The sequence below is a fragment of the Grus americana genome, chromosome 24 (assembly GCF_028858705.1).
Source record: "Grus americana isolate bGruAme1 chromosome 24, bGruAme1.mat, whole genome shotgun sequence".
Classification (NCBI taxonomy): Eukaryota; Metazoa; Chordata; class Aves; order Gruiformes; family Gruidae; genus Grus; species Grus americana.
Window position 1 is genome coordinate 4,686,281 of NC_072875.1, and position 25,856 is coordinate 4,712,136.

At 41.9% G+C, this 25,856-nt stretch overlaps 1 protein-coding gene across 6 annotated transcripts in view; it reads right to left on the reverse strand.

The window, feature by feature from the left end:
• The window catches only part of ARHGAP32 (Rho GTPase activating protein 32), a 244,496-nt gene that overhangs the window by 69,498 nt on the left and 149,142 nt on the right, over positions 1–25,856 (reverse strand). For all 6 annotated transcript variants that reach the window (XM_054803027.1, XM_054803025.1, XM_054803026.1 and 3 more), the window contains 4 exons: positions 11,236–11,373; positions 9,173–9,265; positions 7,529–7,651; positions 5,313–5,390 (listed from right to left, as the gene is read on the reverse strand). In XM_054803027.1, coding sequence (XP_054659002.1) covers positions 5,313–5,390; positions 7,529–7,651; positions 9,173–9,265; positions 11,236–11,373 — 432 coding nt within the window. The remainder of the gene's footprint in view (positions 1–5,312; positions 5,391–7,528; positions 7,652–9,172; positions 9,266–11,235; positions 11,374–25,856) is intronic.

Below are 25,856 nucleotides of genomic sequence, written 5' to 3' on the forward strand. Positions count from 1 at the left end.
ATCACCTTCAGGCTCATAACCTATAACTTCTGCCTCATCCCCACCCACTGAAAAGACGCTGCTTTTCCTCCCATGGAAAGTCTTCCATGATTTTGTATAAATAAATGAGTTGAGTCCAAGAGTTAATCTCAACAGATGTAGCAAGGCACTATTAGAGCTTGAGCCAGGATTAAAGGATTTGGCAACGTACGAAAATTGATAGCAAGCGTAGTATATATTTAGATGAATGCAAGGTCAGCTAAAGGTTAAAAAAATCACTACACACCTTAACCAAAGGAGGAAAGCACAGGCTACTGTTGTATGCAAACATTTCTGCAACAGCTACTATATCTTTATTTCACTTTTATGCCAGCGTCTGCTAAAACTGGAAGATACATGAGGCTTTAAGGGGAAAAGTCAAAGTAACAGTAATAATTTTTAGTGTACCAGGAGGGAATTCAAAGAAATGAGGAAGTAGCAGCAACACAAATGGCAAATGAAACATTCTTTGAGACATTTTGATTGTTTTTTTATTTTGACACAGGCTGAAGTTTGGGATAAATTTAATGCAAAATTTTTTCTCTTTTAGTTTGAAATCATGCTGGGCTAGAAAAACCTAACACTGAACCATCAACTCTTTTTTTTTTTTTTTTTTTTTTGCTTGATTGGCTTTCGTGAGCAGAATTTTCACTACGCTGTTTGCCAAGTAACTACATATCAGTGGCTAGGGCAGGGAGCAGGGTGCCTGCCCTCACCTAGTTTCCCAAAGTACAGCTGGCATACCAGTGCAGCTCCTGTTCAGAAGGTACTCACCCATTTCAGAGGGGCACCAGTTACGGGAGGAACGGGATTGTTAGTCCTTTTACCCTGAACTCTTGTAAAAGAGAGTTGAACATCTTGGCCACAAAAAGTCTTCTAAAATTTCTTTTATTCACAAAAATAATGTCTGTGTGGGATGGCAGATGTTAATTATCCATTCTTGGATAACATTCCCACTTGCTGGAGCGGCTGAGCTAGCAGGCAGCTGAACGCGGATCGTTACTACCAAAGGTCACACACGCTCCTACAGCGAGGTGTGAGAAATCTCCGCTGCTCAACTCGAGAAATGCATTCGCTCCTATGGCGTTCGCTGCCTGGGAACGGCGAGGGAAACGCCAGCACATGCATGTGAGCGCCCATACAAACTTTTGCGGCCTACAGAACAAGGGCAGAGCGGATGCGGGCAGAGGAGGGAACTCGTGGCAAATCAGTTCAGTCATAGCTTTGCCCAATCTGTCACTGCAGTTGGCACTGCTCTACAAATGGAAGCGGCCATCTGGCTGAGAAATGACGTCACTGGTGACATGTCCACTGGGCTCTTGCACATCGCCTGTTTTGCAGGTGATGTCATTCAGCAGGCAGATGGCTGCCTCTCGCACAGAGTTCCCCAATCAATGCACGTGAACCAGAAATCAAACTTTGGCTTCTCATTTAAGAACTGGGGTTTCCAGTGACCCTAGCCACAAAAACGTGCTCTGCCTTCCCCGGCCATTTTTACTGATTGGTACCCTATGTTCCCATCACATACATGGTATTTATTACAAAAAGATGCACAAGAAAAAGAAAAAAGCTCTCAACTAACAGCTTGTTTTACTCCTGACCAATCCAAGATAGAACACATCCCTTGTTGGGAAATCCATTCAGTCTTAAAAAAAGCCTGTGTTCAGGTTCAGCATGGAACATGGTTTAAAAGCCCGCAGTTTCAAAACCAGTTCAGGCTCATGTAAGCACAGGCTGGTTCCAAAAAGTCCAGTCCACCTCTGGTTACGCACACTGTGCATTGCTTTATGTCACCTCCAGCAGCTGCACAGCTCGCTGTCGTGCAGTAGTGCAACTAATGAAACTATACCCAAAAGACAGAATTAAGAACATCAAAAGGCAGTTATGCATCAAAAAAGGGCCTGTCCCTAGTGATTCAGCTGTCTGAAACACAGTTACTGATTGAAAAGACAAAGCATGAAGAAAAAGAAGAGGAGAACAAAGAGGGCTGGAAGGCTGTTAATGTGGAGGTGGCTGTAATTTAGGTAAGAATCTTACAATGAAAGCAGTGACTCACTGAGGGCATTTGAAAAGAAAAAGGCTTGAGGGAAAATGTCTTTAAAATCATTTTACTTTAAGCAGAGAAAATGATAAAGAAGCCCAGTGGGTTGTTTTGTTCTGCACAGGATTAAGTGTCTTGCAATGCAGGCATTAGATCAGGTATTGGGAGAAAGGCACTCACAACTGTAACACAGAAATGTGAAGGATAAGAAAAATGGTGATTCATTCCCGAAGGATAGCTCTGGCTGGCAAAGAGTAAGTTGACTGCCATGTGCACCAAAGCTACAGTTCAAACGGAACCTACTTGCAGCCTCTCAGATGTGCGTTCCTGTTGAGGTCTGTAGACCTGCCTCTTGTCCATCTGCACCAGGCAGAGAACCCCCGTTCTCGCACACAGGAACGCACCCCTGCCCAGGCGTACACAACCCACAGCTGCTTTAAATGCACAAAACCAGGTAAGTTCTTTTAAGTCAATAAGTAATTTTTCCCACGTTTGGTAAAACCTTGCTCTCCTCCTATCAAGACACAATTTACCACATAAGCCGGGGTCCATCTGATAAAACCTTGCTCCTTTCCTAGCACAAAGCAAAAACCTGAGAAGTAACATGAACTAACTGTCCAAACATTCGGTCTTTGGACCTTGTCCTTTTATCTGATCCCAGAACCACAACTATCTGGCAGGACAGCCTTTACTGATTTATTAATTAAAATGACTGGATCAACAGATTGCTATCACGTTTACAATGGCTATCGCTCCTAAATGGGAACAGAATTGTTTGCCTAAAAGTTTTAGAGGCTGCACAGCTTCATCAGTCCTTATACACATTGCTATAACAACATTTTTCACCTATACACTCCTTTCTGAGTGCTCATGAAGTATGATTCTGTACTGAACTGTAATACATCTCTAGGTCTGGTGTATCAACACCAGCAAGAAATTTCCTTTCTCTGAATTCTCTTCTCGCTGCAGCAGCTAATACGGTCAAAAAACTTCATTACAACGGGAAACGTACTTTTTCTGTACACTCACGGCTTATGTGCCTTCAACTTGAACCACAGGTTAAAAACCCCTCTCCCCTCTTTGTACAACACCAGAATTTGCATCTCTTGGTAGCCAAAGATGCTTCAAGGAAATGAAAAGCTTGATAAGTACATTTCAAAGAAATGACAAAAACTGACAATTCACAGGAAAAATGCACACCTCTGCAAATCAGATCCGTGGTTGTGTGAAGAGATATGTTTATGCAGTAATAACTGAGTTAGCATAGCTTATGAAATTACTGCCTGCCAACTGAGATACAGCTGTTGAAAACCACCCCTGAGCTAACGAGCTTTACTCTGCAGTCAGCGGGAGCAGAAAGCACACAGATGGTCTGTTACCCTATCTCAGCTGACAGGCAGGAACTTCTTAAAACACGCTAACTTCGTTTTCTGCATTTGTGCAAACACATCCTGAGAGCTACTGAAACATATTCTGGCTGCTGCATTTCCAATAGAGCGGTTCACCGGCCATGATCTGATTCACATTGTGCAAGACTCCTGCTTACAATTTAAGACGCAAAATTATTCCACCCCTAATTTTCTGTTAAGCAAAAATACGGTGCTGTATTTCTGCAGCTGTTCAGATCTGTTGTGTCAGTAGACTGACTGTGCACAGATACAGACAAACCCCTTTCCAAGCCGTTTGCTCATCAACATATCTTTATGCCGGGAAAGCACAATAGGATTGCTCTGATCTGAGAGACAGAAGGCAGTGACGAACTGCAAAAGAGCTCCCTTGCTTCTCCTGTCTTTAATCACTGGTGATGCTCTTCATAGCTACTCACAATTGCAGCCAGCCTGATGGCAAGTGGGGAGCTTGCACTGAATGATGGAATCCGCATCCTGCACGGGGGGGGGGGACACCATACACTTGGAATCAAGCAGCTCTGTGCAAAGTGTCTGCGCTCATGCGCACATCACAAAGTAGTTTTGGTTTGGTTTATTGATTGGCTTGGAAGTTAAATGTGGCATAGCTTGATTGTTTCAAGTAGTACTAAAGCACTTCATTAATGTTTGATAGTACAGCAAATGCAGCTTTAGGCCACCTAAGATCAGGAAAAACGTCCCGCAAAGACATAACGTGGGTCAAAACCAGAAGAGCAACAGTAAAGTTTGTTCAAGAAATATCGATATGTTAACTGTAGAAACAAATTTAATTTCAGAGCGGGTATCATATGTCCACACTGCTCTGATTTTACAAATGAGATGTTATCTGAAGTCCCACATCTGATATAAAGCCAAGAAAAGCTCTATCTCACGTGCTCTGGCTAATCAGACAGAAATGTAATCGTATAACTAACACTCCATTCAGATGGGATTTGTAGGGTTTGGAGACCCAACCGCACACAGCCCTGATATTAACGACAGCAGAACCACAACCTGGGTCTGGCACAGAAAGGTCTGTCAGGGAAAATCTGAGGTACTTTGAGAAGACTTTCCAGGCCAAAACATACAAGTGTCTGGTCAATTCTGACCTCCAGAGCAAACTCATAATCCACCTACTCACAGGCAGCAACTGCAGTGTAAAAATCCTCCTACTCAAAAGGAGCTGAAACATGAGACATTACAGTGTGAGGAGGTAAAAAAGTCAGTTACCCCAACCTTCAGTAGCTTTTAGGGTTTGGTTTTTAAATACAGACTTTTTTTTTTTTTTTTTTTTAAAAATTCCTAATGAGAAAATCCAAACTAGGGAATAACAACTCTTTTGGAAGGAAAGTGTCATTTTGACACAAAACTTTGGTACCTAATTCCCAGGTCTTTTAGGATCTTTTCAAAATTCAGTCTAAAATCTAAGAACACTTACAGAGACTGGTAATACTAACCCAACACAATAAATGCAGACATGAAAGCACGGGTTAGCTGGGTGCCTTGTCCAAGTCAGTGGCAGTGTCTTATCAACCCGCTTTCTCCGAATCCTCTACGTTCCGCCTGATTTAGTGGAAGGAATGGCATGATTTGAATAACAGTGTCAGCTGCTTTGGAGGGAGTGCAACAGAAGCGTCCACTAACATCAGGCCAGCTGTTGATCCGAGGGTCACAGCCATCCCTAACTCACACAGCACAGAGAGAGGGGAACTCCTCGGACACCAACGCAGGGACACTCCGCTTACATCCATGAGTGACCCTGCGCAGGCGCAGCACTTCTACGAACACACTGTGGAGTTTCCTGCCTCTATTTAAGTCGCACTATCAAGTCTGATGCTTGTACCTACCTGAAATCCATGTTTGCCTCTCCACCATGTGGTCAGCTCCTTTGGTGGCATGTCAATAACAGACACGATGTCTCCCACCTGCAAAAGATTGAAAACATTGATCACAGCTTGCAATGCAGCTAAGGAGGAAAGCGCAACTCAAACACTGCATTCTTCAGCACTGCAAAAAACTGTAAAACCTGTGAGCAACTGCACCAATGCCAATCTTGAGACATCTGCCTTTGTAAAATCAAACTGTGAGGTAGAAGAGCTGCTGCGTTATACTCCGTGCAGGATACAGCTGTTCATAAGGAAACAATTCTGAAAAGCGGCAGGCTCTCTGCCAAAGGGTACAGAAACGTTCTGATTAAACTGCAGAGATAAGTAAGCAGTGATAGCGTGAAGCACTTTGGAAAATAGTCTCAAGTAGCTGAACTAATTTTTACTACGTTCCCTATAGATGTGTATGTAGGCATTGACACAGGTCTCCTTGTTTCCTTTCACAGCAAAAAGTTAAGAGCTCTCGTTGTAGCTCACACACTGCCCAAGACATGCTTTCCTTAATTAGAAAACAGAGGAGGTGGTGTGGTGTTACGGCAACTGGAAGGAACATGACCAAGGAAACCAAAAGGGTTTTCTGAAGTTTTGTTCATTCCCATTAAAAATGTCACACTGCAATAATTCAAAAGGAAATCACTATCATCGATACTAAATTTAGCTTTGTGGGAATCAAGATCTGTAATAGAAAATGAGATAGGCCAGAGCACAGAAGGGGCAGAACCTAAATAAAGACTGCAGCTAGGTATAGCAAAAATTGTTAGCAGTAATGCCCAAATTTACTGGATGTTTTACATTGATGGACCTCAGAGTGCTTTGCGAAGAACATAACACATCCCCATTTTTCAGATAGGGATAACTGAGACACGGGGGAGCGAAGCAATTTCCTCAAAGGAACAGCAAACCAAGAGCAAAGCAAATTTCCATTAAGGAAACCGCTGTCACCACCACGCGCAGAGAAGTCGGGTATCTTCCTCAGTATCGGGGAGCAAATGCCAGTCAGCTACTTTTGCAACTGCCTATTAGAAATAACTATAGCCTAAACATAGATAGTCTGGGTTAGGGAACAGAACGTGACGCTGAGAAACAACCGATCATATTGCACTTCTGTTCTGCCGAGGTTTCTCACTGGGCAAACTTGTAAAGCCACACGTGCCTCGGTTTCCCTGGTTGTATACTGTAACCTGTTGGACTGCGTGGCAGTTGCGAGGCTGAGGTACAGCCTGCTGGCACAGAGTTGCAAGATTTACAAGCATGGAGTGCCATCTTAGTGCTTTTTTTTAATGCTGAGACACTCTCAAACAGCCTGCATCCTGTACTGCATGCATTTTAACCTGGAAGATGACATGCCCAGGTGTCTTTCTGATTTGTGCAGTTCTTTCGCTTTGATTTTGAATATGAACCAAACCCTGGCAGCACTAGACTATCGCTATTATTTTTACTTCCTGCATTGCACGCTAAGAACGTGATCACAAAAACTCCTTTGGGCATTAACTGTTTTTCCTTTACGCTTTTTTGTGTAACACCGTGACTACTCCATTGATAGTACCACTGCACATGAACAATCAGAGCATAAAATGGTAGAACAGACAAGAGCCAGATACCTAAAGACTTCCCAGGCCTGATATTCCAGATCTTTGCTCCACAGCAGCTCCTACTCTGCATCGAGTAAGATTTTCAGAACAGTATTAGATTGTCACCTGCCCTTTAAGTTCCAAATTCTTTCACAATCTGGTTCTTTGCTTTTCATGGGAGCGGAAGCTCTTAAATGTAGTTTTAGACACAGACTTACTAACAGGAGCACAGGTTGCGTAAACTGCCCAGTGAATAATTACACTTGCATGTTTCCACACACGTACTTATGTGGATAGTCTTCCTGAACAGATATGACATACTTTTAATCCACTGCAGAGTACAAACTATGCAGGGTCTGCTGCTCAGAGAGCAGGCTAGAGTACTGGGCAGTATCTGTTTAATCAGAAGATACTAATGCCAAGAAAAGCTGTATTTTAAAGATGACTCTATCCAACCCATTGCAAATCGAATATTTAACTGAATCTTCTAAGCTTCACCTCACAAAACATTCTGAAAGTGTCCGAATATATTCCGAATACACACACACACACGTTACGCTCTTCTGTATATGACAACAAGGAACATAAGCTCCCTTAATTATTTACCTCAAAGGACAGCTCATCTGCTGCCTGAGCGATATATCTCTTAATAACATGGGCAGCAGCGATAGCAGGAACGTTAATGGATGATTCCTCATGGACTAGCAGGTGATTCCCCTTGTTATCAATCTGAAATAAAGAGCAGAGGAGACTGTGAGGCAGCTGAGGACAAGCGAGGAGGCATTTTATTGGTGCTCATGCATGGCAGAGACTTCAAGCTGATTCACGGAGACAGCACAGCCCGGGGGCCCCCTGAGGACTGCAGCGCGGGGAGAGCGCAGGGCACAGCACAATTCATAAAGGTCGTACGTCCCCATCCAACTAATGACAAAAATGCTGTGGTTGTGCATCTTTGTGTACAAACAGTAACACCACAGTGAGTGTTTACGCCTCCCTTCAGCACCAAGCCATGTTGTTTTTCCTCGAGTACTTAAAATAGCAAAACAAAAATGCCTACAAAAATTCTCTGGAAAGTGGAATTAATGCTCAAGAGTGAGGCATTGAAGTAAGGAGGAGATGCCGTCAAACCGAAAAATAGTGTTGCTTTCAACTTTCTCCCACTTTTTTATTTATTTTTTTTTTAGGAAAACATGGCTCCCACCCCTTGCTGCAATCATCAGCCTGCTTTCAAAATTCCTAGATTTTTGTGCTCATGTAAAGTTTTATTTATTTAAATTTATAGTATTTATTTGTATGAGATTCTCAGTTAATCAGAAAGGTTATTCTGTATTGCAAGTGTAATAGGTTTGCTGTAATCTCTAAGTCCACTGTGTTGCTGTAAATTCTAGTTAAATTTTTCTCTAGAACTTCCCTCCCCTCTCTGTGCTGAGAGGGTTTCGCAAGGATTTCCAGGTGAGGAGCATATCAGCGGGGAAAACCGCAGGAAAATACACTCAATCCTTATCACAATCATTTAAAAACAAATTGCAACAGTCTAATAATAGTTGTTTCTATTCCTGGTGTGCAGCAATATCATCAGGCAATGGAAAGACGCGCATATCTCTACCCAGAATAATCAGCCACAGCACCGCTGACACGGACAGGTGGCCTCCATCACTTAGCCCCATTCTTTCCTGCACTCCTTGCCCAAATGAGCTCGATTGTTTAACATGGTAGAAGACCATTAACGGAGAAACCAAAGCCTGCAGCTGCAGTTCACAATATACAAACAGTGCCGCTGCAAGCACAACGCAGGCTCTGTTGAGCAGTTTAACCAACAGGGATGTCAAACAGGAGCAGATAGTATTTATTGTTTCTGCAGCTATCGCAAGGAAAAATTAAAAATGAAAAAAAAAAAGAGAGCAGGCAAACACTGTAACTGAGACAGCTCCAACCATTTTAGAAACTTGCTGCACTCACAGTATTGCCTTGCCAAAAAGGAGTGTAAGAATGCGTGTGTTTTCTGCAACCTATTACTCAGAGACTTCAGCCATGAACTGGGCTTTCTCAGGCAATCGCTGCTTCACTGGAACTGCCACCTCCTTTCATTTTGTGCGTATCAGCAGAATAAAGCTGTTAGGATAGCTTTTCAGTGACACCAATAGGTCTGGAAGGATTACACCTCTCTCTGGAAAGGCAGGAGAACACATTTGTGATTTGCTCTGCTGCTAAGGCCAGGAAATAAAGAACAATCTGAGTTTCACACCATACCTCCATCCATGTGAGAGCAGGCCCACAGTTTATCTTGTTGCCTGCGATGGCTGAGAGACGTGACAGGTAAGCCATCAGCATCTGGGTGACAAGCTGGAACAGAAACACACAGACATACAGTTTTTCTGTTAATACACTGCAGTTTGGACAGATTTCTTCAGGCTCAGAGACACCATAAATTATCCATTGCCACGTTATAGAAATATATTCTCTTTTGCAAGGAGATCCGTCTCATTTGTATTACAGCCATCAAACACATCTCAGAACCATTTAGCAAAACAAAACCCTGGCTGCCATTTCCACCCACTTGCACACCCTAAAGAACGTGGCAACTCAGACTGACCCTTTGGCCAAAGAGTAATATTTCAAATAGTAGAAGAGGGTTTTAAAGATACGCTTTGCAATGTTCCTTCTATAATAGGGACATTATAATAGGGACTATAATAGTAAACTTGCTTTTATTAAAGAGAAGCTAGTGAGGGCTTTCCAAAGCTTCACAGTGACAGTGTTATAAAGCAGTATTGTAGCCCAGAGTGTGTGGGACTATTTAAAACATTGTTCTCCTCAAACGTCTGTTCAAATGTGGTCAATTGAAAATAAAAAATATAGTACGAGACACCACACAGCTGCGGAGTTACATTTCACAGAGCAGTAGAGCATCTTCACATTTTCTGTGCATATAGATATAACACAGATTTTCAGCCTCTTGCTATAAAGTACATATTAAATCAGTTGTACAAATAAAGATGTAAAAGAGGAATGCCTGCAATATATTTTGAAAAACTGAATGCAGGAATTCATTATCCTGAATATTGCTTCTTTTGCTGAATATAAGAGACGAGAAACTTTAAATTCTCTTTAGAAATAATCTGCATTAAACCAAAGCAACTAATAAATCAGATTCTTTGATGAGCAATGGGACCACATTATCAACTTCCTACATTCAACAGCAAAAGCCCTGTAGATCAGCAGGTTACTGATTTCAGCCACCGCGTGTTTTTCTAAAGCCATCAGACCTCGCCCGCTCGGCACTGAAAGAACACAGATTCTGATTTACAGATCCTGGATGGATTCTGCTTTGAATCTTTGGAATGGCCTCGATTTCCTCATTTCCCTCTTCAGCTACACATCTCGTGGGCAGGCAACATTAGCTTTCTGACACGGCCAAGATTTTTCCATATTTGTGCTCGATTGTAGGGGGCAAACATAGACCTACAGGTCGCAGAGATAAGTGACCTGTGAAATGAAGCGATGGGCATTGCCCATCACCATGGTACACGCTCTTATCACAGACAGACTGAGGCTGAACACTTTTGTTTTGCTCTGCTGGCTCAAATAACCTCTGTTGCCACGTATTACATTGCCTCCCTCCCCACAGCTTCCAAAATGATGCAGTCAAGATGCACCTGCTACTTCCCAGAAGATTACTTTGGACATGAATAAAGCTGTAAATTAGCAACAGCCATGAAGCTGAAGGAATTCCACCTCACCATATTCCAGGTGAAGACAGTAAGTCAAGAAATGAAAAATACTTCTTATTCCTTTAGGGAAAAAAACATTCTTTAAGCTTTTGAAAGTCTATTTAAATAATGCACTAATGCAAATGCTCTGAAAAACCAGCTTCAGTAATTTTAAGTTTACAAATCTAAGTCTAGCATTCCAAAAGGTATTACTGGTGCAGTGCTGCAGCCCTAAACCAGCACAATTTCCTAGGAATGGTAAGTTGCTAACGTTAGGTCAGGAAATATCTGCATGATTGAAAAAGTTTCCAAAGACACAACAAAATTCTTAGCTAAGGTACTAACAGGACAGGTTCTTTCCTGACACTCTCCATAACCATTCCACATGCAGCAGCACATTAATTTGTATGAATTTTCAGGGCATTTCCCATTAGAAATTTCCCATTGAGATTAAGGGTAGAAAACACATACTGATCTTATTACTACTAATCGATTTCCTAATCTAAGCTAGGTCGCATTAAAACTACTTTGTACATATGTGAAAATATCTTCCAACCCCTTGATGGTAACTGTGTTTAAATGTTTTCAGAGCTGATAATTTACCTCTGGACTGTCCTTCAGGGCATCGGAGCGGGGTAGCTCAGAGAGCTGGGAGAAGCGTCGGTCATAAATACATAGGTGAAGATGTTTATCAAGTACTCTGAAATCTTCATAACTCCGTTTCACGATCCAGCTCCTCCCCTGCATAAACAAAAGAAAATCACACTTAAGTTCCTTATCAATTCAGGTTACATTAGGAAAATGAAAATTTGTGCAGAAATAACAGACAGATCTTTTTCTTCTCAAAACATTTGATATGATGAAAGCACCTAGTAATATTTTCAGGTTTTAATTTGTAGTAATTCATGTTCAACCTAGCAGTTAGTGCTCCTGTTAATTATTTAACAGTGGGTTTGGATGTGGCCTGGCATGATGAGACCTACCTAAAGTTTTCACTTCCACCTGTCTTACAAGGATTTTGTAGCGTTTTCATGCACAAGGTGTCTGCACAAATGTAAATTACAAAATGGTTGTATAAATGGCATGAAATTAGATTCTACATAGATAGAGGAATATACAATCAGGGATCTGAAGGCAGAATTGAGGCTTGCAAAATTTGTCAGACGCCACAGGCACATCTTCAGCTGAATTAAAAAAAAACAATCCATGATGAGTAACGCTACCTGAAGATTTACTCCTGAGTGCATATCATTCCCCCAATTAAAATATTGACAAGATACATACTGCTTCAGGGGACAAGGAAGGGACCACGGCAGCACAGCGTAATTTGCTTTGTGAAGCTTTTAATATCTAATGACTACTTCTAAATGCTTCATGGCCTATTATGATCAATACAAAATGTTGTAATAATGCAGCAGTTTACAGGTCAAAGCACTTTATGAACAGTCATTAATCCTCTCAACACTCCCACGCAGCCCCTAAAATGAGACTATTTCTGTTTTACAGATCTGGACACTGACTTGGTGACCACGGACCTCCACAAAGCTCCACCACATTCTATTTCTTTCCTAAAATCAACAGGATGGCCATATTTAAAAAGAAAAAAAATAATCTCTATCAGTGTTACACACTCTGCTTCGTGCTCCACATGCAGTTGTCTCCCTTGGGAAAGGACGAGAAAAACAACAAAGCATGCAACAGATGTTAGCCATGCTGTACAAGTCCAGGTGCTCCCGCAGCACAGCGATGCTAGCACTGTGAGGACTCAGAAGACGACGTCAGAGGAAAGAATTGGGTTAAACAGCCACTCAAAGGCAAAGCCAAGGATTAAAAGTGACAAAGGGATGCTTGGCAACCAGTACTGAAAGCAGGGAAATGCGTGGTGTAAGAGGGGACACAGCATCATTTTGGTTTTCCATGGGGAAGTAGGGGTAAAGCGTGATCCCAGACCTGCTGTACTGCACCGGCTGGAATTCAGGACCCGATGCCCTCTTCACCTGGGCTACGAGCTTGGCCTTGTCCGACTTCCCAATCACAATTCTGCTATTTTCATTTGTTTATCAGGAAAGTTATAACATTGCTTTTATATTAATATTAAAAGCTTGCAAAGCCATTGTAAATGTAAAACCTATAATCCAGCGTACCAGCTATTTTCTGTCAAATTCACTTAAGACAACTCCAGACTGCGCACGGTGCCTGTAAACTCCGCTTTCCTATCACAAGCAATCACCCACATTTCACAAGCCTACAAAGAGGGGACCTACGCAGGACACAGACGCTTTGTAATTCCATTTTACTTCTCGTCTAAAGGAGAAAAACAAGGAGCGCGAGTGTAATTATCCTCAAAAAGATGACAGCCTTTCCCGTTTCTCCATCTTAGGCAGTCAAGTGGTTCTTGCTCTCTTGCTAAGTTGCCAGTGTGACCTTCAGGTCAGCAAGGTTTAGTCACCAATGTAAGAAACAACAGACCGAGAAATCGCTGCAATCCTTTATTTGCTTCTGCCCGCTGCACTTAACAGGACATTTCAATACAATCTCGTACGCTACTCGTGCAAATAACACACCTATTTTTCAAATGATCGTAATTCTCTCATTAATTCCACGATATTTTAATTTAAAATGTTGGACTGTAGATTTGCAGTCTCATTCTATCATGAGTTAAGACAGTAAGAGTTAAATTTACAAGACAGGACTAGTTGGGGTCAGCAAACTACTGGTCGGTGTGACAGAGCGTGCGGGATCGGCTGTGGAGAGAACGGACAGCGTTCTCCTTCCTCCTGATGAAACCCATTCTCCACGATCACAGCAACCAGGCTACTAATAGCTAAGCAAGGAAGTTGATTAACGAGCAGGGACAGCTTACCTCTTTACAGCGATGGGATTTCTCGCCCCACCGTCTCTCTGGGAGGTTCCTCCCGCGCCGCACAACAACTCGTGGAGCAAACCCTGAGCTGGCACGGTCCGAGCGTGGTGCAGAAAGGTAACCTCGAACCACCGCTCCCGTACCTTCAAACTGCAGCAGTTCGGCAGCTGCTAAGCAACCAGCCGAGTTATCCCTGCGGAAGCAGCAGCAACCTCCAGAAGAGGGGTGGTGCACAAGCCTGGAGGCCAGAACCACCGTCACCGTTCCTAGCTAAGTCGCAGCCCTGGATTTCAGGCTCTCGTGCAAAAGGATCACAGGGTACTTGTGGGAACTTCGATTATATCCAGAATGACTTGTTCATACCATGCGTTAGTACAGAAGACAGTTTCAGGAGCAACAGTACAAATTTTCACCCAGCAGAAAGTTATTCCAACACCCTAAATGTGAATATTTCCTAATACCCTACAGTTTTAAGTCTGCCATCACTAAATTCAAAAAGCATACGTGCTTTAGGCCGTTCTAAAAGTTGTATTAAGCAAAGTTTTTGCAGATTTGGAGCCTGAGTGACAAATTTTTAAGCAAAAACAGCCATAAAAGACAGCCATATTTACAAGGGGTGCAATTAACTCTACAGGAAAGAATCATTGCAGCAATCTAGGAAGGAACCGGAAACATTTAGTGCTTCCCCTCAGATCTCCAGTACAACTCACAAGAAAGTAAAGTCTAAATTCTCTCAGCTAGACTTCCAGAACTGCATAGCCAAAGCAGCAGAAACCACAGTGATCTCATTCAATATCAAAAATACTACAATGTTTCACTATATAAATATAAAAATTGTACATCTCGCTCCCATTTCCTGCAAATTCTCAAGTGCCAGAAGGGTTTTGCAAAAGGGTTCTTTTTTTTTTAATTGAGAGGGTTAATAAAATAGCAGAAACAAGTAAGTGACTGTTCAGCTGGTCTCATGTTGTCAACCGTGTTTTATAGCAAAGCTAAACGTTACTGGTGCTTCAGGCACACGATATCCATAAGGTAAAAATGCCTTCTTCACATTCTTAACGATTTCCGTAAATTGTTGCTCAAATCCATTTTTGATGACCCTCTAATTTTCCAATTCAAGAATTACTTTTCTATTCTTTAATTATTGATGGTGCTGATTTCGAGAAGCACAGGCTGAAATCCCATTAATTTCAATGGGACATAAGAGGAAAGGTGAAGTTAAGCACAGTCAAGTGATTTCCTGGACTCAGACCTTCTGTTACAAACCTGGGCATGACAAATTTCAAAAAGATAAAGAATCAAGTCTCAAATGAAGATTTCGATAATGCCATGAAATAGTTCCACATCTTTAAAAGGAAAAATTGATTGCTGACTGCTGACCAAAACATGCCCTCTTGAACAAAACCAAAGTATTTTTTGGAATTTCATTTTACAGAAATGTTCCCAATGAAAAGGATCATGGCAATTGTGGAATTTCTCACCAAATGGAAAATCTGGGTTCGTTCCTATTCTTCTTCGAGTTTGATCTGTTCCCCCTTACTCTTGCATGCTGTGTAGGATTAAATGTATGATGAAAGACTGATGAGATTTTAGCACACTGCACAGAGCTTCTTATTTTTTCCCCGATTACCAAAGCAAGAAATGTAATACTAAAAAATTATTATTAGAGATTACCGAACTGATGATTTAGTTTCCACTGAGCCAGAGATTTGAACCTTCCATCAGTAAAACCATTATACCGAGATCGCAGATCAGAAAAAGCCACCCAGGCTTCACATGAGACAAGATTCAGAGGGACAAGGATTCAGAACCCCACCTCCACAAGCAATAGTTTTAGTTTTGCTGGTCAAACGGCCTGAGGAGGACGACACGCAGCCATAGCCTAAGTAAATCTTGTAATAAAGATTTCCAGATCTCCTCTCCCCACTACTAAGATAAAGCAGAAGACTGTTCCCAGCTGACTCTGTCTACATCTGTGCAGATAGCACTCCTTTCATCCATCAGCGCCTCTTCAAGGCAAACAGGGTGCTCTTGAGTTCCAGCACGCACAACTTTCCTCTCCCACGGTCTGAGTATGTTTTCTCTGCGGCACCTAAGATTTATTTATTTTAAGACAGGCATAGACCTTTCTTTTCTGGTTCAAATGCTTATTTCCTGAGAGAAATCACATGGATGCTCTCCTGAACCTTACCAGTCCACGTGGAGATCGAGACCAGAAAATGAGATGAAAGTATATGGCAAAAGTCACTTCAGTTTGACCCTATAGTAAGAAAACACCATGTATTAAATAGCTGGAAAAACGCCAGCATCCTCCGGTAGAGTTTAACTCTGCCACGTGGGTGACTTTTACAGCTGCCTGGGTCTTGGGTTCTGTATGTTATTCCAGCATGACACTTCAGCCCTTTTTCTATTTCAAGTCACACTGGAAAACGGTTTCAAAATTTAGTCAAAACAGAAGACAAGACCAATAAAACCCATCACATAGAGTTTACCCAGAAAGTGTCTTTAGCTGGTGTTGTAGGTGGCTTTATCTAAGCTTAAGTCCGTTTACCGAAATGTCCTGGATGATTTCATCACTTCTGGTGTGTTACTGTAACTTCAGGGAAATGAGAAATCTTTAAAACTTACAGGGAGTTTGCACTAAGGCAACATCAAGCTAGTTTATTTCTGAATGAAAGCGTACGCTCAGCAGCATAAGGCTTTTTTGGCTAGCACACTTCCAGGTCTCCCCTTGAGGCCACAGATGGATGCTCGCTTTCATTGCTCCTGGTCCTACCCATCAACAGGAGTTTGCTCCTTCCCTCCCCACACCATAGGGCAGGGAACACTCGGGTTACGGCTCTTCCTAAAGCTGGAAGACATTTGCATTAGCTTAACCCTCTGAAGATTGCATCAATTTTAATTAACAATCATTAGCACTTGCTCCCATGACCCTTTCAGCTGGGCAGCAATGTGTGGAACAGCTACGTCAAGAAGATGCCTGCTTACTTCTGGAGTAGACCTGGCTTAGAAGGTCTACTCCAGAACTAGCATGATACCCACTCTGCTGTCAAGCACATATGTTTAGAAGAAAACAAAATATGGGCAGGAGGGAGCTTTAAAAGGTGAGAATGATGGAAACACTAAAAATTCCGAGCTCCACTTGGAATCACAGGAGATGGACAGGAGAGACCAGCTATCACAAGATGAAGGGAACATACATACGGACAGACCGCAAGACAGAAGGCAGGGGAGAAAGCTTAGTGTGTTTATGTGGTGAATCCTTAACAGCCTTATTCCACAGAAGAAATTAATCTATTTCAGCATTAATGATCGGTTTATTAACAATTAATTGCAATCAGCAGGAAAAAAGAGATTTTAATGGAAACCACAGCAGCTTTTCTCCCCTAAAAATTAGACTTCCCTGTGCTCCTCGATTCCAATTACAGATAGGAACACTAAAAACACATGTGGGAACACATGGCTGCCCAAGACCGGTCTGAATGACAGCAGTATTATCCCTGCTCGGTCTGACCGATTTTGGAAACCCACCACGATCAGGTGGACATGGATTTCTGGGTGCTAAGCTGAAATAAGCCATGACCTTCCAGTGGTTTCTCTGCTGGAAAAGCAGCTTTGCCAGAAGCATTCGGACAGCAAGGCAAATATCTGGCTCAGGCTTTGGTGGGAATTGGCTTTGTACAGGTAGAGAGAAATAAGGGTACGGTTAGAAGACCTAACGCAAGCGTACCATGTGTAAAGCATTTGAAATGGTTACAACCAGTTTTCCTCCCACAAGAAAGTCAACTTCTGAATGGCAGCCAGGCAGACACCTAATGAACTCAAAAGAGAATTTACAACTCTTGACATGTGAATGAAATTCCCTGCTCTCCTGACACGCTGTAATTTAAACAATTCAGTATCAATCATCTCTTTACTAAAATTATACCGTAAGAGCAGCAGGTCAAAGAGACACAGGGGTGAAGGGGAGGGTGGCCACAGCATGGGGGACTTCTGGTCTAAACTCCAGCAAATTAAAGTAATAACCCAACAGGAGCTTACGGCCACAAAGGAAATACTTCAAAGCCACTAAGTAATGGGAAATAAAATTCTACCATCCTACAGGTAGCAAGGCAGCGAGTGAATGCATATGTATTTACAGATGATTATATGGACATTGCACATATTAAGTACAACACCCTCTTTACCCTGTGCTGTAATCTACTCAGCGCTTAACCACAGAGAAGAAACAATATTTCATCAAAGCAAGCAAGCACCACTATTCTTTTAAGCAAACCAAACAAAAAACCCTTTGAAAATTACTTGCCTGAGGTTAGTAAAATAAAACAAACTTTCAAAATTACTTGCCTGGGGTTAGCTGCAGCAACAGTAGCTTAGACAGATAGGGATCTCAATTTTCTTGTCTCATTTCTTGAACACATCACTGAAGCAAACAGCTGATTTTTAAAAAAATTTATTTTTTTTAAGTGACCAAAATACATAGGCATGTTTTGTTAAAACCAATCGCCAGGAAGAAAAGATTTTGTAGGTCTAAAACTAAGAAACTTTGCAAAACCACCATTTCCTGCGCATCCCCCCCCGAATTTATCAGAGGATAAATGTCTCTGCCTATTCCTACTCCCTTGGGTAGGGTTATAGAAATAAAACATATGAACATCTCAAGGCAAAAGGTATGCAAGCAGGTATGTTAAAGATGCAGCTCACCAAAACTCAAGGAAAGAGGTTGGAAGGGTGAAACATTAGTTACAAAGCACAAGAACCAGAAGCAGCTTTGGAGAAGATTTGTTAACAGAGCTGGAGCCAAAATGGAAAATAGCTGCTTTTTTGGCAGCTAGCTGCATGCATTGGTTTTAAGAAGAAACATTGAAAAGTGGTGCCAAGACCCAGGAGATGAAACATTTAAGACAGGCCGTCTTTAATATCTCGTATCCCTAATGGGGTCTTTTAAGAAGGTAAACCACAAAGTTTGCAATAAATACAGTATTTGAAAACCATGGATCGGTTAAAAAAAAAAAAGCCTCATTAGAAAAATAGAAAGTCAGTTCCTTCTTATCTGTCAAAACCTGAGCCCTTGATTCCAAACTTGTTCTACAGTCTCTTAACAATATCACATTATTTGCAATTATGCTTAATATCACCATCCCACAGCCCATCTGCACGTTCGCAGTGTCTGAGGCTTGGAGTTTACTGGCCCCTGGAAGGAAGCAGAGAACTCAGGAATTCACAGCAGGTCTACGATGAACCGATTCAGAGTTGTTTCACACCTTAAGTGTAAATCTCACCCAAGGAGTCGGGACCTCGGTGTTGGCTGAACTAGGTAGCGACAGGGAACACCTGCTTCATGGTTTTGAACACACCTGGGGCACAAACCTGCTCTGAAACCCTGGGAAAGCCCTAATGAATTCAAAGATTTAAGGAATAAGCTCGATCATGTCCCCCCTGGGAATTCTGTCACCAATTCCTCTGAAGAAAAATTATTTTTAATTTAACATACAGTTATAAATCCAGTTGGGCAAAGCACCTGTAGTTACTGAGGAAGACAAAGGCATTTAAAACTTGAGTGTTTTTATTACCAAAACAACTCAGTTACAAATTTTCTTTAGAATATCAGAGTTTAACTAAACAAGGTGCACTCACTAGGACATAACTTTTGAAAACTTTCCAAATTGAGAGTTTTGCCACTTTGTTCAGTGAGAGTAAACACTTCCTACAATCAATGAAAATGTCGTATATTTTATTCACGGCCGAAGCATCTTTACATACATGCTATATATTTTGATGTGCTTTCTGTGCCTTGGGAGTGCCTTTTTTAAAAATATTCCTTACTAACCTACATTTTATGTCCAACGACTCTGTTGTTTGGAAGCGTGGGTGCTCTTCCAAGGTTTATGAACTTTATCTATGTGCAAGTCATACAGGTTTGAGGCATCAGAACTGTGCATCTTGTCTTTCTCCTGACGCTTGCTTAGCCACGACCTCACATCTAACATTACTTGTCGATCAAAATAACTTTGCAGCCTGCAGAGGATGATGATACTGGATGAAACTGCTTTGGACAAAGGGCTGTCTACTTTCCCAAGTAAACAGGCATTGTAATATTGCTATTACATGTTAAACTTATCTATAAAGCATAAACATCAAGGCAGCTAAGAAAAACAGGAATATCCACCACAATCCTCCTCTTAGTCTGGACTTGAACCGAGCTCAGCTCTTGGTGAAGTTGTAAAACAAGTAAAATTGTAGACAAACTGCTCCTCTGCAACGCATTTCCACTTGCTTAGTTATGGGGCAGCATTCAATGTCTCTTCAGAATAAAGCCAACTGTCCTCTTCAATTTGTGGCTGGGCCCAGCCTTGTCTACAAAGCACCACATGACAATCAGCAGCCCTGCCAAAATGCATCACTTACAGAAAGAAACCATAATCGCTATCCTGTCCTCTTAGATTTCAACAGTGATTTTCACTTTTGCTTCAGAGCTAAGTAGAATACAATTTGGATACAAGACGACTGATCTCTCTAATTCAGAGCTCGCTTTCTGAAGGCAAAATGCCCAAAGGACACGACATTGACAAACTACCACACAATTGTAAAAGCTTCTGTTGCTTAAAAAAAAAAACTTTCATGGCAGCACATTCATGTGATATTGCATTTTATTCTGAGAAATAATTTTCCCTCTTGCTCATCATCCCTTCCTAGACCAGGGCTGCACTGGAGGCTTCCATCGCAGAAAAACACCCGGAGAGCACCCGAAAGCAGGTGTTGCCGTATCACTCACCGTTCTGTTTCACAAATAACTGCACAGCAGCTCAGTCCAATGCAAGTCTGACGAACTGATGGGCTGCTATCTTGTGGTGATCATTTTTGGATACCCTCTTTCCCCGGTAAAAACCACCCTCAAATAAATTCACCAGACCATTTCTCTACCAGAGTTTATGGTTGAAGCCCTTAACACAGAGCACAGTAAATCTTTGGTATATTGAAGGGACAGCTTGAAAAGCACCTAAATCTGCACCTGCTAAAGGAATGTGCTTTAGCACAAGCAGTTCCATGACAGTATTTATCGCTGCGCTACCGCTCAATAAATAAATCATTCAATTCAAAATCCACGCACAGCTAGAACCCTGTTATTGCATCTCAAGCATCCAGAGTCATCAACAAGAAAGAACCATGCTGACCCCGTTTCCTTGACAGTGCATATTTAAGTTGAGAAAAAAACAAAGCCATGAAGGCAGAAATTAAATACCAAAGTTTAAGAGCGACAGTCATTTTTCATCTCACATTACCAGTGACACACAAGAGTACTGAATCCGCTCTGTGCCTGGGAACGGAGCGAAGGACAAGTCTCATCAGCTGGGCAACAAAACCCCAGAGCCCCGATGACACACAGATGCGGCTGTGGTCAGTGCAACGCTGCTCCTGGATTCACGACGCCCTCCTGTGCCGCACAGGAGACAACAGCTGACTTCTGCATTTCCATTCCATGGTTCCAAAGAGCACAAAGACACTGCAAATGGCCAAAGCAAACAGACAGTACAACTCTTGGAAGTCTTCCTGTTGGGGCATCTCCTAGATCCCAATGCAGACATCCTGACTGTATGCTTCAGGATAAAAGGCAGGAAAGACAACAGGACAAAAATCCTCTTTACCTCACAAGCGCTACTTCCATTGTTACACGTCCAAACCGCTCGTGTGAATTAACGATCACAGAGTTACATACAAATCCCATGATGAACAGAGAGTACGGAGCAACAGGCTTCTACAAAAGGAAAAGGACACAGCACACCACAGCGTCAGTCCTGTTTAATGTGAGTGCTGCCCTGCGGGAAAGCGCCAAAAAACAGTCAGTCATATCCTTGTTCTTAATGATTATTATCCTGATTAATGAATGATTCATCCTTCAGTATTATCATAACAGCGACAGAGTAATAGATGTTAATTATGCAGTTCTTAAAGGCTTCTAATGCAATTCAATACCTTCTCTCTCTTCCCTACGGATGCTAGTTTAGTTTCCAAAAGCCTGGAACAAACCCAAGTTTTTCAAAGACACTACACCTTGGCAGCGCTTTGGCATCGCCTGAGCTTTGAACACAGCCCAACAGCGCTTTTCAGGCTGCTTGCCAGCTTCATACATTCTTTATTAATTCACATTACTATTGTCACTTCATTTTTATTTATCACTGTTGAGAGCAGAAGGCATGTAGCATATGACCTAAGATCAAGCATTCAAGCACAGAACATCAAGTGATGGATTAGCATTGGGGAAACAAGGATTTTAGTTGCTTTCTTCTGACTAACGTAGAACAGCCCTCCTCACCCGAGAAATGCTTAGGACAGAGGTTTCAACATTGGCGAACATCTGGAAGGATAGGCTAAAAATATTTGATCCGTAAAGGCCTATGGTCAGGTTTTAGGAAGTTTTGGGGGACTTACAAATGAATCCCCAATATCACCACAGGGATTTTTTTGCAAGCATGTTCATTTTCCACCTGCTTCAGTTAAGCTGCACCACCATGGAAGTATTCCACCACCCACGGGGTGGACTTGGTTTTCATCCTTGGTAGGACTCATCCAGCAGCTACATGGACACTAGACCTCAGGGGGAAGAGGGGGGTGAGAATGCATGGGCAGGGGCAGAAGACAGCAGCCAGACTGCAACGGGCGTGATGTGAAACTTTACCTGAATTTAGTATTCGATGAAAGGACACAATAACTACTTTTGTTTAGCAAAATATTCTTTAAACAACAAAGGCAGGAAATTCTCTATTAAGACAGGAGAAGCAGGTTAACACATCTTCTGAAAACAGATTTTGCATTGGTAGCATCCAGCTTGGATGCTCCACATAGATATATCCCATTAACAAAGCTAAGACCAGCTTTTCTCTCTTTTTTTTTTTTAATATGTATATAAAACACACACACAAGTATATATGTGTGTGCTAGAATTTTTCCCTTAGAGTATCTGTTCGAAGAACGGCAGCTTTTCACAGGAGGAATGTTAGTAGCACTTACTCAGTAGCTGTCCTCTAGGTGTATGAGCTTCAATCACACAAGATGAAAGTATTAATATATTAAAGAACAAAAGAGACAAAAGGCAATCCTTTAAGACAAAAACCAATCATACAAAAGGTTTTCGAATGCTTGACTCAAAAATCCTACTGCAAGCAATTTGTGGGTTTTAGCATGGACTATCACAGGCAGGGAGAACCAGCAAACCATACTTTAGATGTTAGTAGTCTGAGTAAGACATTTGCTTCTGTGAAAATATATTCTACTCTCCTTTCCCCACAAACCACCCAGGATGGGGAGTCCCGTCTGTTCTTCCTGCTTGGATCCCATTTTTTCCTGGCATTCTCTCCGCTGCCCTTGAAGCGCTTATTATTGCAACCACGCTTCCAGCCGTGGAACGCTGGATGGGGTTGCCTTCAGAGCTTTGCAAATACTGTTCTTCAAACAGAAGATACCGAGCTTGAATCTCCTGCAAGGCAGAGCTGGGAGACACAAGTGGCACATATTTGCGTAAATGCCTTCATCTAGTACATCAGAGGCCTTATTCTATCAATCAAATGAACCCAGCACAGACAGCAATGGCTGCCTTGAACAAAAAAACAGGAACAGGGAAAAGTACTGTGCATCCTGTACAACAAAGGCGCGTGGCTCAACTTGCTGCCAGTGCGGGGTCTGCAAATGTGAGCAGAAAAATGGAGAAAACCCATGCTTGGACCATGAGAGCTTCCTGCTATGAGAAGAGCCTTAGAAATCTACCCAGGTTGCAGCAGAAAGAGGACTCCTGTGCAGGACGTTGGCATTATCCAACGAAAGGCAGGAAAACAGAGAAGGTAGCGTGGCTCTGCTCTGAGATCACAACAGTCAGTCTGTGCTTAAGGGTCTATCAGGAGATCTAGTCCTACGGTTTCTTTAAAACATCACTCATGCTTGCATGGTCTGACATTTCTTGTTTCTACTGCCTGTCATTTCTGTTTCAACAATCTACCTGCAATAATGAAAATGAACAATAAAAACCGCAAGACATGGCTAGACTAGAACGTGAACATTTTCACAACCGCTCTCTTGTTCTCTCCTTGCCATTCAAAATTTCACCAAAAAAAGATGTTTGTGGTGTAGAAACAGTGCAAATCTATCTCACATTGCAGTCAGTCTTGCAAGTTTTTGATTTTTCATTCATTTTTCAAAAAAAAAAAATGCTTAGATTCTTATGTTATAATACTTAAATCCGTATGCAGGTAGTTGCTGCTGTAATGTCACACAAACAAATCTAAAACCATGAGAAGGGCCAATTTTCAGCCTGCTTTACAACTCGACAAAACATCCTGGCTGGATTAGCCTATTTCAACCTTTTTGCAGGCTCTTACTTTTGTTGATTTATTCTCAACACACATAGTAACCCCTTTTAAATACGTTGCAAACCTTGTAAATTCTTTGCTTATCCCCACGGAACTCAGCAAGGATTGCAAACACCGTCAGCAGACCTTCACGGCCGACAGGTACAGCATAAACTCATAAAGGTCTCGGATATTCCCCGTGGTCTTTTAAGGACCGTAGTCATTGCTAAGCCTTGCAACTTGTCTACTGTCTACAGAGTTCAGAAGGTTCACAGGTACAGTCCTCACACCACACCTCTCAGGATTTTATGCTTCCCTGTCTCCTACACAAAAAAACCCCCCAGTCCCTAACATTCTTTAGAGACATTTTCCTCCCTAGCATAAAGGCACGTGGCATACCACATGCACTCTGGGAAAGTGCAAACTCCAAACATTATTCCTTTTCCCAAAAATCTTTCCTCAGGTTTCAAGCATTTGTAGATTGTTTAAAAGTCTTCCCATTCATCCATCCCTTCTTTTATCACAGAAAGGGATTTTGTTTACATTTATTTTAATAATAGTAATCTTTCAACAGCAGTAACTGTACATGACCTGAAAGCAATCTTCTAGAAGTGAGTGGAAGTTAAACAGTGCAATCTTACTTGGAAAAAAGGAAAATCTACCTACATTGCTCTAAAAACCAAATCCAAAGCAAATCCCCCTATCATCAGCTCTTTCTAATGGAATTTAAAACCCTACCTTTGTCATTTGCTAGTTTTCATCTTTAAATTTGTTCAAAGGAATCAAAAGAATCCTATCTTTCCACTTTTCAGAAACACTTGGAACAGCTCTCTAGATATTCCCACTTCTATTTAAGCGCTAATAAACTGGATTAATTTTTTTGAGGTCTCTAAGTAGAAGAAAAGCTGAATAGAGCCTTAAAAAACCCCTCTGAACCTCGCACAAAGCTTGTATTTCACAAGCTGACTTGTGGCAGAAATGTGTCACAAATACAACTCCAAAAAAAAATTTTTTTTTCAAACCTTATCTGGGAAGGTTTTGCAAAATACGAATCAAACAATAATTCTCTTTACACCACTAAAATTATACTTACAGATGGGAAAGAGTGGGATAGAATTTCCTTAGTGTAAGTGCCAAACTGTAGTCTGCCAAACACGGCTAAGACTGAGCTGGATGTTTTAAAAGTCTAATGTTCAAAAGCTTTGGTTTGTTGTCTGCTACAGAGTGAAATGACAAAATAAATGTCTTTTTATGGACCACACAACACACAGATTGTATCTGCACTGTCCAAACTGGGCAAGGCACAGCAGCATAATGCACTTAACCCCAAAGCTAGGGTTTTTAGCTTACTTCTCCAAGGTCCATAATCTAAAATAGCCAGGATGGCCCAATGCCCTTGCTCTTCCTCGTGCTATCTGTTTTTTGCAACAAATCACAAATATCTGAAAGCTTTTAAATTTAGATGGGTTTAGCCTTAATTAACAAACTTCATTTTCTCTGTGTCCATCTGAGAAATCAAGGAGATTTTTGCAAGCTGCTGCAGCAGGCTCAACACCAATGCTAGCAGCATATCCAAAAGGCGAGCAAAGTGAAATTTGTTTTAGAGGCTTTTTCCTTCTCTCCTTCAATAGTTTTGGCCTGATACAGACATGTCTTGCCAAAATCTCTCCCCACTGTGCTATCGTTCCATGAGCTATTTCACACCTCCCATTCAATTCTAACGTGGAGCCAAACCCATCCAGACACCGCTGGTATCCAACGCGTGACAGAATGGAATCTTTCCCCGGACATTTGGAGAGGCCATGGGATGTCAGGGGTGAAGTATCTCCACGGTAGAAATGATGCTCAGCTGTGCAGCTCCTTCCATGCCTTTCCCTTCATTGAATCCAGATGCCACAAGTTTCTCAGCTTTGTAAGTATCTGGGAGAGAGGGACATAGGCTGACACGCGAGAAGTGAATCACAGACTTCGGCGGGGGGGGAGAAATTCTAGCTAGCCAGAAGGATTCCTTAAAATAACAA